Raw genomic sequence first — 14077 nt, 5'->3', positions numbered from 1 at the left:
TAGGAAACCTTTTTTGACACTTAAATTCTGCTGAAGGCTTGTCCAAAATCTGGCCCTAAACGTTCCTGTTTGGAAACTTCCTTTAAATTAGGGATTTTCGAGTATGTGTAGGACAATTTCTGCTGGTTTTGGCTAACCTGAGCCACACTATAGAAGGAGCCAGCGGGTCCTGCTGACCCGGAGGGGTTTGCTTGCAGCTGGCCAGTCCCGATGCCCCGGGAAGCAGCTCGGCGCAGTGGATTTTACCCCTGTTTTTCTGTAGGAAGCGCGGTGTTTGCTGTTAGGTGGGTGTTTGTATTTTCTTTTTTTTTTTTTGATAGGGGAGGATTGGGCAGTGAGAGGGAATAGGAGGAATCCCAGTGCTGCTTTCTTGTATGCCTGTAAAACCTGCTGCGCTCAGCTTGCTCCGGAGTTGGAGATGGGATCTATCAATACCGGGGGTGGTTGGAGGGTGTAGGTGGAGCAGTGGCTGCTTGAGAAAACACGGGAGTGTGTGCGGGCTCCTGCCTTTGTGTATCTGCATCGCAACGAGCCTGGGGTTTTTTAGATGAGGATTTGGAAAGCCTGGCTTTTAATCTCTTCTCTCGGAGGCTGTGCACATCCGTGTGGATCTTGCAACCTCTCCTCAAATGTGAGAAGAATTTGCAGAGGTGTGTAAGGATGTTCCTGATTGCTCTGGCAGGGCAGAGCTCTTTCTAGTGTTGCTCGTCGGCCCCTTGGCACCTAAAAATGGGCTTATGAAAAGGCCTGTACGGCCCTTCCCGCTCCCTTAGGTTTGGCGGCTGCCCTCTGCCTGCACTAAGCTCTGTTCATCTCTGCAAAGGCTCCATCCCCGGAGCCAGCTCGGGCAGAGAACGCGTTTGTGGGACGATGGGGTAACCAGGGAAGAATAAAGAAGGCAGCGGGAAGGCGAACTGGTGTTGCTGGGTCGCGGGGAGTGGAGACATACCCCGTCTTTGCGATGAAGTTGTGCTCTGCGTTTGAACCTCTTTGAAAAAAATCAGAACTAGTCCCAAACCCTGTAGTTTCTGGCCAGCCAGAAACAATCGTTCCAGCTCCCTCCTCGGTGTGGGCGAGATGTGCTGATGTGTAAATCACACCGACGCGAGGGTTCTGTGTGCGTGTGAGGGCAGCTGGTCTGCTCCTCGCTGGCAGGACAGAAGCTTCTGACCTGTCCCTTCGCTTTGGACACCGAGGGACTTGGAGCAGGGGGGGGGGTCCCATGAGTCCAAAGCAACGAGCCTGCGGAGCGGGAGGGTCCTGCCAGGCTGCGGCTGCCAGCGCTGCCTCGCCTGGGACTGGGGAGACTTGGTGATGCTTCAGCATCACTGGGGTGAGGCCGGAGCTGAGCTGCGCAGGGCCGGGCTGGAAATACCTGTGTGGTGGCAGCGTAGGCAGACCGCTCGGAATTATTGAGGAGAATTAACGTGCTGCTTGTAGAAGTTCTTGCTAGGGTGTTTCTGTCTGGAGCTGGGGTCCTGCTTTTCCAGGGAGGGCTCTGGACCATGGCAAGTGCGTGGAAGCCGTTCTCTAGCGATTCTAGGAGGATAATGATTGGTTTTGATTTGGGGAAATGCTGAGTCTTCACAGGCCATTCAGTTCTCGGTGTCTCTCTGCTCGTTTAAGCAGGAAAACATATTTCTCCTGTCTCTCCATGTCGCAGCATCCGCTCTTATGTCAGTTTGAGATCATTCCTCACCTGCTGCCAGCCCACCAGCCAAGGTGCTAAAATAAAGATAACAGGGCAGCCTGCTATCTCGGCTTGCAGCCTCTGTTTGCATCTGATGTTCATCTACCAGCTCTCCAGCTTCCCCCAGGCAATTTGGCAAAGCTGCCGCCCTCCCCACTCTCCTCCTCGCTGCTCCAGAGGGGCTTTGCCGTACTCGTGTGGAGCAGCCGGGTGGATTCGTGGCTCTGGCTTCGGCGCTGGGGGCAGGGGGGAGCAGCCTCAGGGAAGCGCTCTGCCCTGGTCTGGCTTTTCACAGAATCGTCTAGGTTGGAAAAGACCTTGAAGATCATCTAGTCCAACCATTGACCTAACATTGACAGTTCCCAACTCCACCAGATCCCTCAGCGCTGGCTCAACCCGACTCTTCAACCCCTCCAGGGATGGGGACTCCCCCCCTGCCCTGGGCAGCCCATTCCAACGCCCAACAACCCCTTCTGCAAAGAAATCCTTCCTAAGAGCCAGTCTGACCCTGCCCTGGCGCAGCTTGAGGCCATTCCCTCTTGGCCTGCCGCTGGCTCCTTGGCTCAAGAGACTCCTCCCCCCTCTCTGCACCCTCCTTTCAGGGAGTTGCAGAGGGCCAGGAGGTCTCCCCTCAGCCTCCTCTTCTCCACACTAAACCCCCCCAGTTCCCTCAGCCGCTCCTCGTACGACATGTGCTCCAGGCCCTTCACCAGCTTTTACCAGGTTAAACCCGGGTTTACCAACCCCTCAGCCCTTACAGGCGTTATTTTCCCCAAGCTGTGTCTCTTTAGCGAGCCCTTACAGGAGTTACTTCCCTGGCCTTTGCAAGCTCTTCCCTGTAGCTCCTTGGGAGCAGAAAAGCCCCCGCGCGGGGATGAAGCGCTGAGCTCGGAGCTGGGGAGGTTCTGCCCTCGGCTCAGCGTCGCGGGAGCAGCAGCGTCACCCCCCTTCTCAAAACGGGGGAGAAGACGCTGGGAGGGCAGGGCCGGAGGCTTCCCCAGGAGCCTGGAGGGGTGATGGGTGGCGATGGCGGCGGCCCTGGGTACCCGAAGGGGCGTTTGGGTCTCGCCTTTGGTCGGGCCGGGCTTGGGAGGAGAAGGCGGCTTTGGAGAGTGGTGAGAAGGAGCTTTTTAGTGAAACCCTAATCCCCTCCAGAGAGCTTTCCTAATCCCCAGTAATGTGCTGTTCAAAAGCCCCTTTCAAAGGAACAATTGCACTTTCTCGCTGTTGTAGCTCCTTCCCGGAGGAATTGCCCAAAGGTGTTCCTTGCTGACTGTTTCCTCTCATTTTTCTCCGATAAATAGAATTAATTCCTTTAAAATATAATGGAAGGAGCAATTTCCTCAGCGGGTAGTGCCGAATCTGGCTGATTGATTTGGAGAGATTTCTGCTGTCAAGGACTTATTTTCACTTTATTCCTCCCCCCTCCCTGGAGGAGAACCGCAGCCTTTCCCCCTAATAACCCAATGTAACACCTTCAACTCTGAAATCAAACTCCTAAATGTGGAGGAAGGAGATATTGCGGGAAACAAACATCTGAATTTCTTTCAAGAAACCCTTTTTTTTTAATTATTAAGGTCCCTGGCCATGACATGGGCTGGTTCTGCTCTGATTATGGGGGTGCAAGTTCAAACTGGCTCTGTTAAGAACTTCTGAACGTGCTGCAAGAGGGGGGCAGCAGGGAAATCTCCCAGGGTTAGGAGGTCCTGGGGAGGGATAGCTTGGAAAAAAAATATAGAATATATATAATTATATGTATGTGTGTTTATATAATAATAATATATGGACGTATATTGAACTGCTGCAGCATCTTTGCTCGGCCACGGGAGCCCTGAGGAAGGGTTTGAGGTGGACCAAGCTGAATGATGCTCCTTGGCCTCTCTGCTCAATTCTGCAGCATTTCGGGGCAGAAAACCACGATTTGGAGAGCGGCTGCGACAGCACCGGCTCGCCCGGCTGCCCGCCAGCAGGACGTAACCGTGTCACGTTCAGGTCCGTATTCCCGTTGCTCCGACTTGGTTTATTTTTTAATTTCTCCAGCAAGTTGATGGCTCGTTTCACCGGGGTTTGCACGGGGGGGGCGGCGTTCCCCGCTCGTGGAGCTTGTGCCCACGGCAGGACGGAGACTGGGATTTGTTGTTTGCTCCCGTTAACGTTGGAAACAACAAAATCACGAGTCTTCCAGCCTGCCCCAGGGCTGAAGGGTGTGTGGGCAGCGAAGGGTTGGCCGGAGAGCGTCGCTGCAGCCGCCCTGGGGAGAGAGAAAGGGAGAGGGGTGACATCTGGGGACCCGCCTGTGCCTCTGTGTGGCCCCGTAGAGGGTTCGGGTGGGTCTGGCTGATGCACCCATGGGTGCACGAGGGGCTGCGTCACCCACCAAACCCCGTGGGTTTCTAAGGGAGAGGGTCTGTGGTGCCAGAGGGGCTTGGCGTGACCGTGGAGAGGAGCCCCCAGTGCTCGAGGGGAGCGGGGGGGGGGGACGCCAGGGGCTGGGTGTGAAAGTAAAGTGCAAGGAGGTGCAGGAGCGACGCTGACGGGGCTGGAGCTGGGGGGGGGGGGGGGGGGGGGGGGGGATGTCCCTCGACCCTGCTCCAGCCCCGTCAGCAAAACGTGGCAGCCGCTGAGACCAGTGCACACGCCTCGCACACACCCCACCGCAGGCCTCGCACACCCCGTCGTGCACCCTGTCGCACAAGCGCACCCCACGCGTGCCCCATAGACCCTGTCGCGCGCCTTGTACGCCCCGTCACACCCCTCATCGCACCCCTGCTCACCCCATTGCACAGCACACACGTCACGCGCACCCCACCGCACGCCTTGCACACCCTGTTGTGCACCCCGTTGCACGAGCACGCCCCGTAGAGCCCGTTGCACGCCTTGCACTCCCCATCACACCCCTCATCGCACCCCTGCTCACCCCGTTGCACAGCACACACGTCACACACCCCACCGCACGCCTCGCACACCCCGTCGTGCACCCTGTCGCACAAGCGCACCCCACGCGTGCCCCATAGACCCCGTCGCACGCCTTGCACGCCCTGTCACACCCCTCATTGCACCCCTGCTCACCCCGTTGCACAGCACACACGTCACACACCCCACCGCACGCCTCGCACACCCCGTCGTGCACCCTGTCGCACAAGTGCACCCCACGTGTGCCCCATAGACCCCGTCGCACGCCTTGCACGCCCCATCACACCCCTCATCATGCCCCTGCTCACCTGGGGGCTGGTTTCTCGTCCTCAGCCGGAGCACGGGGCGAGGACCCGCGTGCGGGGAGGCCGAGGTGTTTGCACGGGGACCCCCCCCCCCCAAAACCACGCGCTGCCTCCCCCCGGCCCGCGTCCTGCTGGCGCGTTAGGGAGCGCGGCTTTAGGGAGCAGCTTTGGGGGGGGGGGACGCGACGCAGGGGCACGTCGCCATCCCTGTGGCATCGCCAGGGCCCCCTGGACGGCGGGGGGTGCCAGAGCGGGGTGTCCCCCCCCGCAAAGCTCGGGGTGGCGGCAGCTGCCAGCACGCGGGAGTCGCCCGGCGAGAGTGGCCTGGCAAGAGGCTGGGCACGGTGACAGCGCTGAGTGGCAGCGGGGAGGGACAAGGACGCAGCGGGGCTCGGCTGGGGCGGGGGGGGGCACCGCGGCCACGGCACCGGCTCACGATGTGCCCCCCCCCCGCGGAGAGAAGCAACGAGCCGCCGGCTGCGGGGCCAAGCGCACGTGTGTGCACTGGGCACACGTGTCTGCGTGCACACGCGTGTGTGTACACACACACACACACACACACACGCGCGCACACGCAGCCTCTGGGGTGGCGGAGCCCCCCCGCGGCCCCGCCCCCCCCCCCCCCCCCCGGGCCACCCGCAGCAGCGCCAGGGCACGGGCAGAGCCCGCTGTGTGTGTGTGTGTGTGTGTGTGTGTGTGTGTGCATACGTGTGTGTGCATACGTGTGTGTGTGTTTATACGTGTGTATTGCACGCGTGTGTGTGCATACGTGTGTATGTGTGTATATACGTGTGTGTGCATCTGCGTGTGTCCATACGTGTGTGTGTCCATATATGTGTGTGTCCACATGTGTGTCCATATGTGTGTGTCCATACGTGTGTGCATGTGTGTCCATACGTGTGTGTGTCCATGTGTCCATACATGTGTGCATGTATGTGTCCATATGTGCATGTGTCCATACATGTGTGTATATGCATGTGTCCATACGTGCATGTGTCCATACATGTGTCCATATGTATGTGTGTGTCCATATGTGCATGTGTCCATACGTGTGTGTGCGCGTGTGTCCATACCTGTGTCCATACGTGTGTGTGTCCGTGTGTGTCCATATGTGTCCATACGTGTGTCCATATTTGTCCATGTGTGTCCATACGTGTGTGTGCGTGTGTGTCCATGTGTGTGTCCATATGTGTGTGTCCATATGTGTGTGTCCATACATGTGTCCATACGTGTGTGTGCGTGTGTGTCCATATGTGTGTCCATACGTGTGTGTGTCCATACGTGTGTGTCCATATGTGTGTGTCCATACATGTGTCCATATGTGTCTCCATATGTGTCCATACGTGTGTGTGTGTCCATATGTGCGTCCATACGTGTGTGTCCATACGTGTGTGTCCATACGTGTGTGTCCATACGTGTGCGTGCGCCTGCCTGGGCCTGTACACACGCATGTCCCCGTGCGCACACGCCCGCCTGTGAGCTTACACCCGTCTGCACGCGCGTGTGCACGTGTGCGCGTGCCCGTCAGCGCACGTGTACGCGCTTTTTCCATGGGTGCGCGCACGCGGGTGTCCGGCCGCGCGCGCACGTGCCGCTCTCGGGGTCTGTCCGTGTGTCCCCGCGGCCGCCTGTCTCGGCGCGCGCGCGCGCCCCCGCTAAGCTCCGCCCCCCACAAGCTCTTCCCACACTAAGCTCCGCCCACACTAAGCTCCCAGCTAAGCTCCGCCCCCGGTAAGCTCCGCCCCCACTGGGCACGTGCACGGACGCACCGCCCGCGCATGCGCAGAGCCCCCCTTCCCCCTTCCCGGCGGCCCCGCCGCCTGCGCACGCGCAGCTCCCGCCCGCCAGCCCCGCCCCAGGCTCCGCCCCTCCGGCGCGTGCGCAGTCGGCGCTTCCTGTCGGGCCGCGGCCGCAGCGTGGGGCGGGCGGCGGCGCCTGACGGGATCTCCGGGACCCCCCGCCATGAGCGCCCCAGAGCCACCAGGCCGCGGGATGCGGTTTGCGGAGAGCCAGCTGCGGCGGCACGGCTGGCGGCGAGGTGCGGGCCGGCCTGGGACCTTCCCCTTGCTCCTCACTGAGTACCCCCGGGAGGTTCCCCGGCCCCCCCCCGCTCCTCACCGGGCTCCCGGCCCATCCCCCGGTCGGCCCCAGCGCCCCCCTCCCGGCGGAGCAGGCCTCAACCCCCCCTACTTGGGGCCTCGCAGCAGCCCCGGCCCCCGGTGGCCTCCCCCGCCCTCGGGGTTCTGGGGGAGCCGCTGCGGCGAGTGACCGGTGCCCTTGTCCCCAGGGCAGGGGCTGGGGAAGCGGGAGGACGGTATCGCCGAGGCCATCCGGGTGAAGGTGAAGTGTGACACGGCGGGGGTGAGTGCAGCCCCCTGCCCGGCGGGGGCTCGGGCCCAGCGGCCGCCACCGGCTGCGGCCATTTCGGTGATTCCTCCGCACCCCGCAGGTGGGACACGACGCGGCGGAGCCGTTCACCTTCCATTGGTGGGACCACGTCTTCAACAAGGCGGCTGCCAACATCGCTGTGGAGGCCGGGCAGGTAGGAGGGCTGGGGGGTGGCGGGGGGCACCCTGGGCGGGCTGGGATGGGGTTGAAGGTCAGGGAGGGCTTTGCAGTCCCCTTTGGTGGCCTTTTCACTGTCACTCTGTGTCCCTGCAGCCCCTAACAGCACACAGCACCTCGCACAGGGACCGTGGCGGCAGACAGGTGCTGCTAGAATCACAGAATCATTTAGGCTGGAAAAGCCCTTGAAGCTCCTCCAGCCCCACCATGAACCTCACCCTGACCGTTCCCAACTCCACCAGATCCCTCAGCGCTGGCTCAACCCGACTCTTCAACCCCTCCAGGGATGGGGACTCCCCCCCTGCCCTGGGCAGCCCATTCCAACGCCCAACAACCCCTTCTGCAAAGAAATCCCTCCTAAGAGCCAGTCTGACCCTGCCCTGGCGCAGCTTGAGGCCATTCCCTCTTGGCCTGCCGCTGGGTCCTTGGCTCAAGAGACTCCTCCCCCCTCTCTGCACCCTCCTTTCAGGGAGTTGCAGAGGGCCAGGAGGTCTCCCCTCAGCCTCCTCTTCTCCACACTAAACCCCCCCAGTTCCCTCAGCCGCTCCCCATCAGACTTGTGCTCCGGACCCTGCACCAGCTCCGTTGCCCGTTTTTGGAAGGGGCAAAACCGCTCAGGTAAAACGCTCCGGAGCCCTTTGCAATCTCTCTCCCCTCAGGATGGCGTCTCCATGAAGACACTTTCCGAGCAGGGAGTCAGGATCAGCAATAAGAAGCCCCGCAAGGCCGCCAGCACCGACAACATGCTGTACGGCCGCTTTGTGAAGGTAACTGGCTCTGGGAGCAGCTGCAGCTTCCCCAGCCCATCACTGCTGTGGGCCCCAGGGCCCCCTTTTCCTTATCCCCCTTTCTCACAGCCCCTCTGCCTCTCCCTGCTGCAGTCAGCCACACTCACAGCATGTGGGGAGGAGCCCACGAAGCTGCCCACCGGCTCAGAGAGCAGCGAGGAGGAGGAGGAGAAGCTGGACCTCTCTTCGGCCAGGAGGTGAGGCTGAGGCAGCGGTGCAGCTGTGGGGAGGGACGAGGGCTGCGAGGGGGAGCCCCAGTCCGGGCAGTGCTCCCCCTCCCCGTGCCGATGCTGAGGGTGATGTGTCCTGTCCGTGTCCTGCAGGCTGACGGATGAGGAGCTGATGCGGGCGTGCGGCGGCCGCACAGCACACAAGTAAGTGGTTGAGGGGGGTGCAGGGTTGGGCTCCCCGCTTCTGGCAGGGGTTTTTGAGCAGGCTGGGCTGGCTGGGCGGTGCCAGACCCCGGCTGCTCGCGGGTGTTGCAGGGGTGCCCGTCACGGCCTGACCATGAGCGCCAAGCTGGCACGTCTGGAGGAGCAGGAACGAGCCTTCCTGGCCATGTACCAACACAAGGAGCAGCAGGATGAGCCCCCGGAGAGCAGCCCCTCAGCAGAGAGGCAGAAAAAAAAGAAGAAAGGAAGGAAACAGTCTGGGGGTGGAGCCGCCCCTGAGGTGCTGCAGGAACCAATCGGAGAAGAGGAGGTGGTGGGAGAGGAGGGGAGGGTTGTGAAGAGGAAGAAGAAGAAGAAGCAGAAGGACAAAGAAGAGCCAGTTGAGACGGAGAAGAAGAAGAAGAAGCAGAAGGACAAAGAAGAGCCAGTTGAGACGGAGAAGAAGAAGAAGAAGCAGAAGGACAAAGAAGAGCCAGTTGAGACGGAGAAGAAGAAGAAGAAGCAGAAGGACAAAGAAGAGCCAGTTGAGATGGAGAAGAAGAAGAAGAAGCAGAAGGACAAAGAAGAGCCAGTTGAGACGGAGAAGAAGAAGAAGAAGCAGAAGGACAAAGAAGAGCCAGTTGAGACGGAGAAGAAGAAGAAGAAGAAGGAGGAGGAGGAGGGCAAAGAAGAGCCAGTTGAGACAGAGAAGAAGAAGAAGAAGGAGGAGGAGGAGGACAAAGAAGAGCCAGTTGAGACAGAGGAGAAGGAGAAGAAGAAAAAGAAGAAGAAGGAGGAGGAGGAGGACAAAGAAGAGCCAGTTGAGACAGAGAAGAAGAAGAAGAAGGAGGAGGACAAAGAAGAGCCAGTTGAGACAGAGGAGAAGGAGAAGAAGAAAAAGAAGAAGAAGAAGGAGGAGGAGGAGGACAAAGAAGAGCCAGTTGAGACAGAGGAGAAGGAGAAGAAGAAAAAGAAGAAGAAGAAGGAGGAGGAGGAGGACAAAGAAGAGCCAGTTGAGACAGAGGAGAAGGAGAAGAAGAAAAAGAAGAAGAAGAAGGAGGAGGAGGACAAAGAAGAGCTAGCTGAGACAGAGGTACTTCTAGAAGACACAGATGGGCCAGACCAGGCTGGGCGCAGCCCCAGGAAGAAGAGGAAGAAGAGGAAGAGGGAGGCAGAGTGAGCAGGGGCCGAGGCTGTCATGCTGCACAGCTGCCGGTACCGCCTTGGCTCCGAGGGTCCCGATCCTGCCTGCTGGTGCTGATGGGAGCCCAAGGGTGCTCTGGGCTCTCCCCAGGCGGAGCCCAGTGCTGTGGCCCAGCTGTGTGTTTGCTGCCTGGGGATACTGGGCTGGGACTGGTTGGTCTGGGCTTTATTTCACTCCCTGAGCCTTCCCCCCGTTAGGGGTGACCCTGGTTCCCTCCAGGCCCTGGGGCAGGGACCCATTTGCTGTGGGTCTGTGCAGAGGGACACAAGGGGACAGACCCCACACTGAAATATTTGTTCAAGGGCACAAATAAATCTTTATTGCAGTGAAACTATCCTGAAGCACAAGATCCGTGGCAGACCCCAGGATCCCCGATCGTGTCTGTACCTTGAAGCACTCGATCAGGTCCCAGGCTCCTGGGGGGTTTGATCTGCAGTGAACTTCGATCCTGCTGGCAGAGCTGGGTAGGACGGAGCCCAGCGAGGTGCTGAGCATCCCCCTCGCAGAGTGCTGTGGTTTCGCCAGAATTAGGCCCTGACCTGTTGTGCTAAAGCCCAGCTCAGCACCCCCAGCCCCTGCTGAGCCCCAGCCCTAGGTCAGCTGCAGGACACAGTCTGTCTCGGGGTACGGTGGCAGGTTTAGAGCGTATTTTTCCTGGAGCGCGGCGGGCACAAACCTGCCCCCGAGGAAGTGGTAGCGGCCCCCGAAATACATCGCTGCCCTCTTGGGTGCCGTGAGAGAGATGAGCATGTCGGGCTGGAGACCATCCGCCTTCCCCTTCTCCACGTCCCAGCCTGCAACGAGCCCCATGGCCAGGCTGGGGCCAGGAAGAGCTGGGGTGGACACCTCCCCCCCCCGCTGGGTGCGGCCGTTACTCACCCGAGGGGATGTCGATGCTGGCGATGGGCACCGTGATGCGCTCGAGGGTGCTGAGGATGCTGCCGAAGGGCTCCCGCACCGCTCCCTTGAAGCTGAACCCGAAAATGGCGTCTACCACCAGGCCGTAGAGCTCATCAATGAGTGGGGCCTGCGACGGTGGGGAGGGCAGGGGGTGAAAAAAAACAGCTCTGAGGGTGGCTGCTCCATCACAGAATCCTCTCGGTTGGAAAAGCCCTTGAAGCTCCTCCAGCCCAACCATGAACCTCACCCTGACCGTTCCCAACTCCACCAGATCCCTCAGCGCTGGCTCAACCCGACTCTTCAACCCCTCCAGGGATGGGGACTCCCCCCTCGCCCTGGGCAGCCCATTCCAACGCCCAACAGCCCCTTCTGCAAAGAAATCCTTCCTAAGAGCCAGTCTGACCCTGCCCTGGCGCAGCTTGAGGCCATTCCCTCTTGGCCTGCCGCTGGGTCCTTGGCTCAAGAGACTCCTCCCCCCTCTCTGCACCCTCCTTTCAGGGAGTTGCAGAGGGCCAGGAGGTCTCCCCTCAGCCTCCTCTTCTCCACACTAAACCCCCCCAGGTCCCTCAGCCGCTCCCCATCAGACCTGTGCTCCAGACCCTGCACCAGCTCCGTTGCCCTTCTCTGGACACGCTCGAGTCATTCAATGGCCTTTTTGGAGTGAGGGGCCCAAAACTGAACCCACTCATCGAGGGGTGGCCTCCCCAGTGCCGAGCCCAGGGGTGATCCCTTCCCTCGCCCCGGGCTGCTCCTCACCTCAGCCGGGAACTCGGGGAGGAAGGGGATGTCCATCTTCTGGCACTGGGTGGTCAAACCTTCAAACAGGGGCTTGTTGGGGCGCTTGGGGTAATACACGGTCGGTTCGTAGCCCTGTAAGAGCAGGAGGGATCTGAACAGTGCTGGGGCAGAAGGAGGAGGGGGAACCCCAAAGCTTGCAGCTGTGGGGGTGCGTGGGGCTGGGCACCCTCCCCGGGGGTGGGGGGGGAGCGTGCAGCCGCCTGCGCGAGAGACTCACAAACATTTTCAGGTGCCGGGCGCAGACCAAGCCGTCGCCGCCGTTGTTGCCCGGCCCACACACGACCAGCACGGCGGGCTGGCTAGTGGTGAAGGAGCTGGGGGGGTAGGCCTGGTGTGGGGCAGAAGGTGGAGGGTTACTCTGGGGAAGCGGGGCCATGCCGTGGGGCCCCCCCAGGACCACCACTGGCCCCCCCCGCGTGCCCACCTTGGCGATGGCGGTGGCACAGCTCAGCCCCGCCAGCTCCATCAGCTGGTCCACGCTGAACTTGTACTCGGTGAAGAGCTCCTGGTCGATGGCCTGAGCCTCCTCCTGCCTGCGGAGGGACGGTGGCACCCCGGGGGGCCTTGAACCCCACCCGGACCCCGGCTCTGGGGGGTCTGGGTCCAGCTCCCCACGCTGAACCCCCCGCCCCGTGCACCTCTGCACCCCCATCCTGTCCAACCCCTCTGCCCCCCCCATCCTGTCCAACCCCTCTGCCCCCCCCTGTCCTGCCCGACCCCTCTATGCCCCCCCCGTCCTGTCTGACCCCTCTGCTCCCCCCCGTCGTTCCCGACCCCTTTGCACCCCCATGTCCCCCGCCCGACCCCTCTGCCCCCCCCCCCCCCGTGCCCCTCTCCACCCTGTTACCCCCCCCGCCCCCTCCCTGCGCACCCCAAACATCCCCCGCCCCCTCTACCACCCTCCGGCCGCCCATTCAATTTTCGGGGCCCCCCTTCCACCCCCCCCCGTCCCCTTTCGCCCCCTCCGCAGCTTTACCCGAGGAAGCGGAGCCCCCGCGGGCCGGGCCCGGCGCTGGGCCCCTGCATGGCGCGGTGGGGGCGGCACCGGGCCCGCTCCCAGCTCCGCTCCCAGCTCCTCTCCCAGCTCCGCTCCCAGCCCCGGCAGCGCCCGCCCGCCCGCGCCCCCCCCGCGGCCACCAGCAGCCCCAGCCCCAGCCCCAGCAGCGCCCGCGGCCCCGGCATGCGGCGGCCCCGGCCCGGGACGGAGCTCGGTGCGGAGCAGGCGCGGGGCGGCCCCGGGGCGGAGCGTCCGGCCCCGTTACCGCGGGGCGGTGCCGCGCTCGGAGCCGGCGGCCCCTCGGCAACGCCCCCCCTCGCCTCCCTCCCCCGGTCCCAGCACGGAAAAAAAGAACGAGCGGCAAAGAAACGGCCTCAAAACCCTGTTGGCTCCAGCACCGTGACCGGGGTCCCCCAGCGGGGGCCGGATCCTGCTGCCCGGTCACGCTGCCGCCCCCCGCCGTGGGAAGCGGCATCATCCCCGGTGTCCTCCGGTGTCACACGAGGCTGCAGATGAGGGACAGGATCCTGCTCCCGGTGCGGGGCTCCCGGTGCGACCGGCTGCGAGGCAGCGAGGCCACCGAGGTGTTAATGGGGTGTGGGGGTAGGTGGTGGGGTGCAGAGTTGGGGGGGGGTATTTCACAGAATTGTAGAATCCCAGAATCATCTGGGTTGGAAAAGCCCTTGAAGCTCCTCCAGCCCAACCATGAACCTCACCCTGACCGTTCCCAACTCCACCACATCCCTCAGCGCTGGCTCAACCCGACTCTTCAACCCCTCCAGGGATGGGGACTCCCCCCCTGCCCTGGGCAGCCCATTCCAACGCCCAACAACCCCTTCTGCAAAGAAATCCTTCCTAAGAGCCAGTCTGACCCTGCCCTGGCGCAGCTTGAGGCCATTCCCTCTTGGCCTGCCGCTGGGTCCTTGGCTCAAGAGACTCCTCCCCCCTCTCTGCACCCTCCTTTCAGGGAGTTGCAGAGGGCCAGGAGGTCTCCCCTCAGCCTCCTCTTCTCCACACTAAACCCCCCCAGGTCCCTCAGCCGCTCCCCATCAGACCTGTGCTCCAGACCCTGCACCAGCTCCGTTGCCCTTCTCTGGACACGCTCGAGTCATTCAATGGCCTTTTTGGAGTGAGGGGCCCAAAACTGAACCCACTCATCGAGGGGCGGCCTCCCCAGTGCCGAGCCCAGGGGTCACATCCCTTCCCTGTCCCTGCTGGCCACGCCAGTGCTGGTACAAGCCAGGATGCCATTGGCCTTCTTGGCCCCCTGGGCACACTGCTGGCTCATTACCAATCCCCCCCAGGTCCCTCTCTGACTGGCAGCTCTCCAGCCACTCCTCCCCAGGCCTGTAGCCCTGCTGGGGGTTGTTGTGGCCCAAGGGCAGCACCCGGCATTTGCCCTTAGTGAAACTCCCCCAGTTGGGCTCAGCCCATCGCTCCAGCCTGGCCAGGTCTCTCTGCAGAGCCTCCCTACCCTCGAGCAGATCAACACTCCCACCCAACTGGGTGTCATCTGCAAACTGACCGAGGGGGCACTCGATCCCCT

The 14077-nt window shown here is 61.8% G+C and overlaps 2 protein-coding genes across 3 annotated transcripts; one reads left to right on the top strand and one right to left on the bottom strand.

Annotated features, from left to right (window-relative positions):
- The first annotated feature begins 6758 nt into the window (after positions 1-6758).
- GPATCH4 (G-patch domain containing 4) lies at positions 6759-10170 on the top strand. Of its 2 annotated transcripts, XM_074809467.1 has the most exons (7): positions 6759-6946; positions 7196-7269; positions 7358-7450; positions 8133-8240; positions 8355-8458; positions 8585-8635; positions 8747-10170. In XM_074809467.1, exons 1-7 carry the CDS (start codon positions 6871-6873, stop codon positions 9810-9812), a joined length of 1572 nt encoding a protein of 523 aa, XP_074665568.1. In that variant the 5' UTR covers positions 6759-6870; the 3' UTR covers positions 9813-10170. The 2 variants fall into 2 exon arrangements, with proteins under 2 accessions (XP_074665568.1, XP_074665569.1); XM_074809468.1 differs by lacking the exon at positions 7196-7269 and having other exon boundaries at positions 6814-6946.
- On the bottom strand, positions 10129-12716 carry NAXE (NAD(P)HX epimerase). Its single transcript, XM_074809470.1, has 6 exons — positions 12511-12716; positions 11959-12067; positions 11752-11862; positions 11493-11606; positions 10716-10863; positions 10129-10630 (listed from the first exon to the last, which is right to left on the bottom strand). The coding sequence occupies exons 1-6, from the start codon at positions 12714-12716 to the stop codon at positions 10428-10430; spliced, it is 891 nt and encodes a 296-aa protein (XP_074665571.1). The 3' UTR covers positions 10129-10427.
- Between the last annotated feature and the right edge of the window lie 1361 nt (positions 12717-14077).

This window comes from Strix aluco, chromosome 30 (assembly GCF_031877795.1).
Source record: "Strix aluco isolate bStrAlu1 chromosome 30, bStrAlu1.hap1, whole genome shotgun sequence".
NCBI lineage: Eukaryota > Metazoa > Chordata > Aves > Strigiformes > Strigidae > Strix > Strix aluco.
Note: the sequence above shows the minus strand (reverse complement) of the source record. Positions and strands in the feature narration are given on the sequence as shown.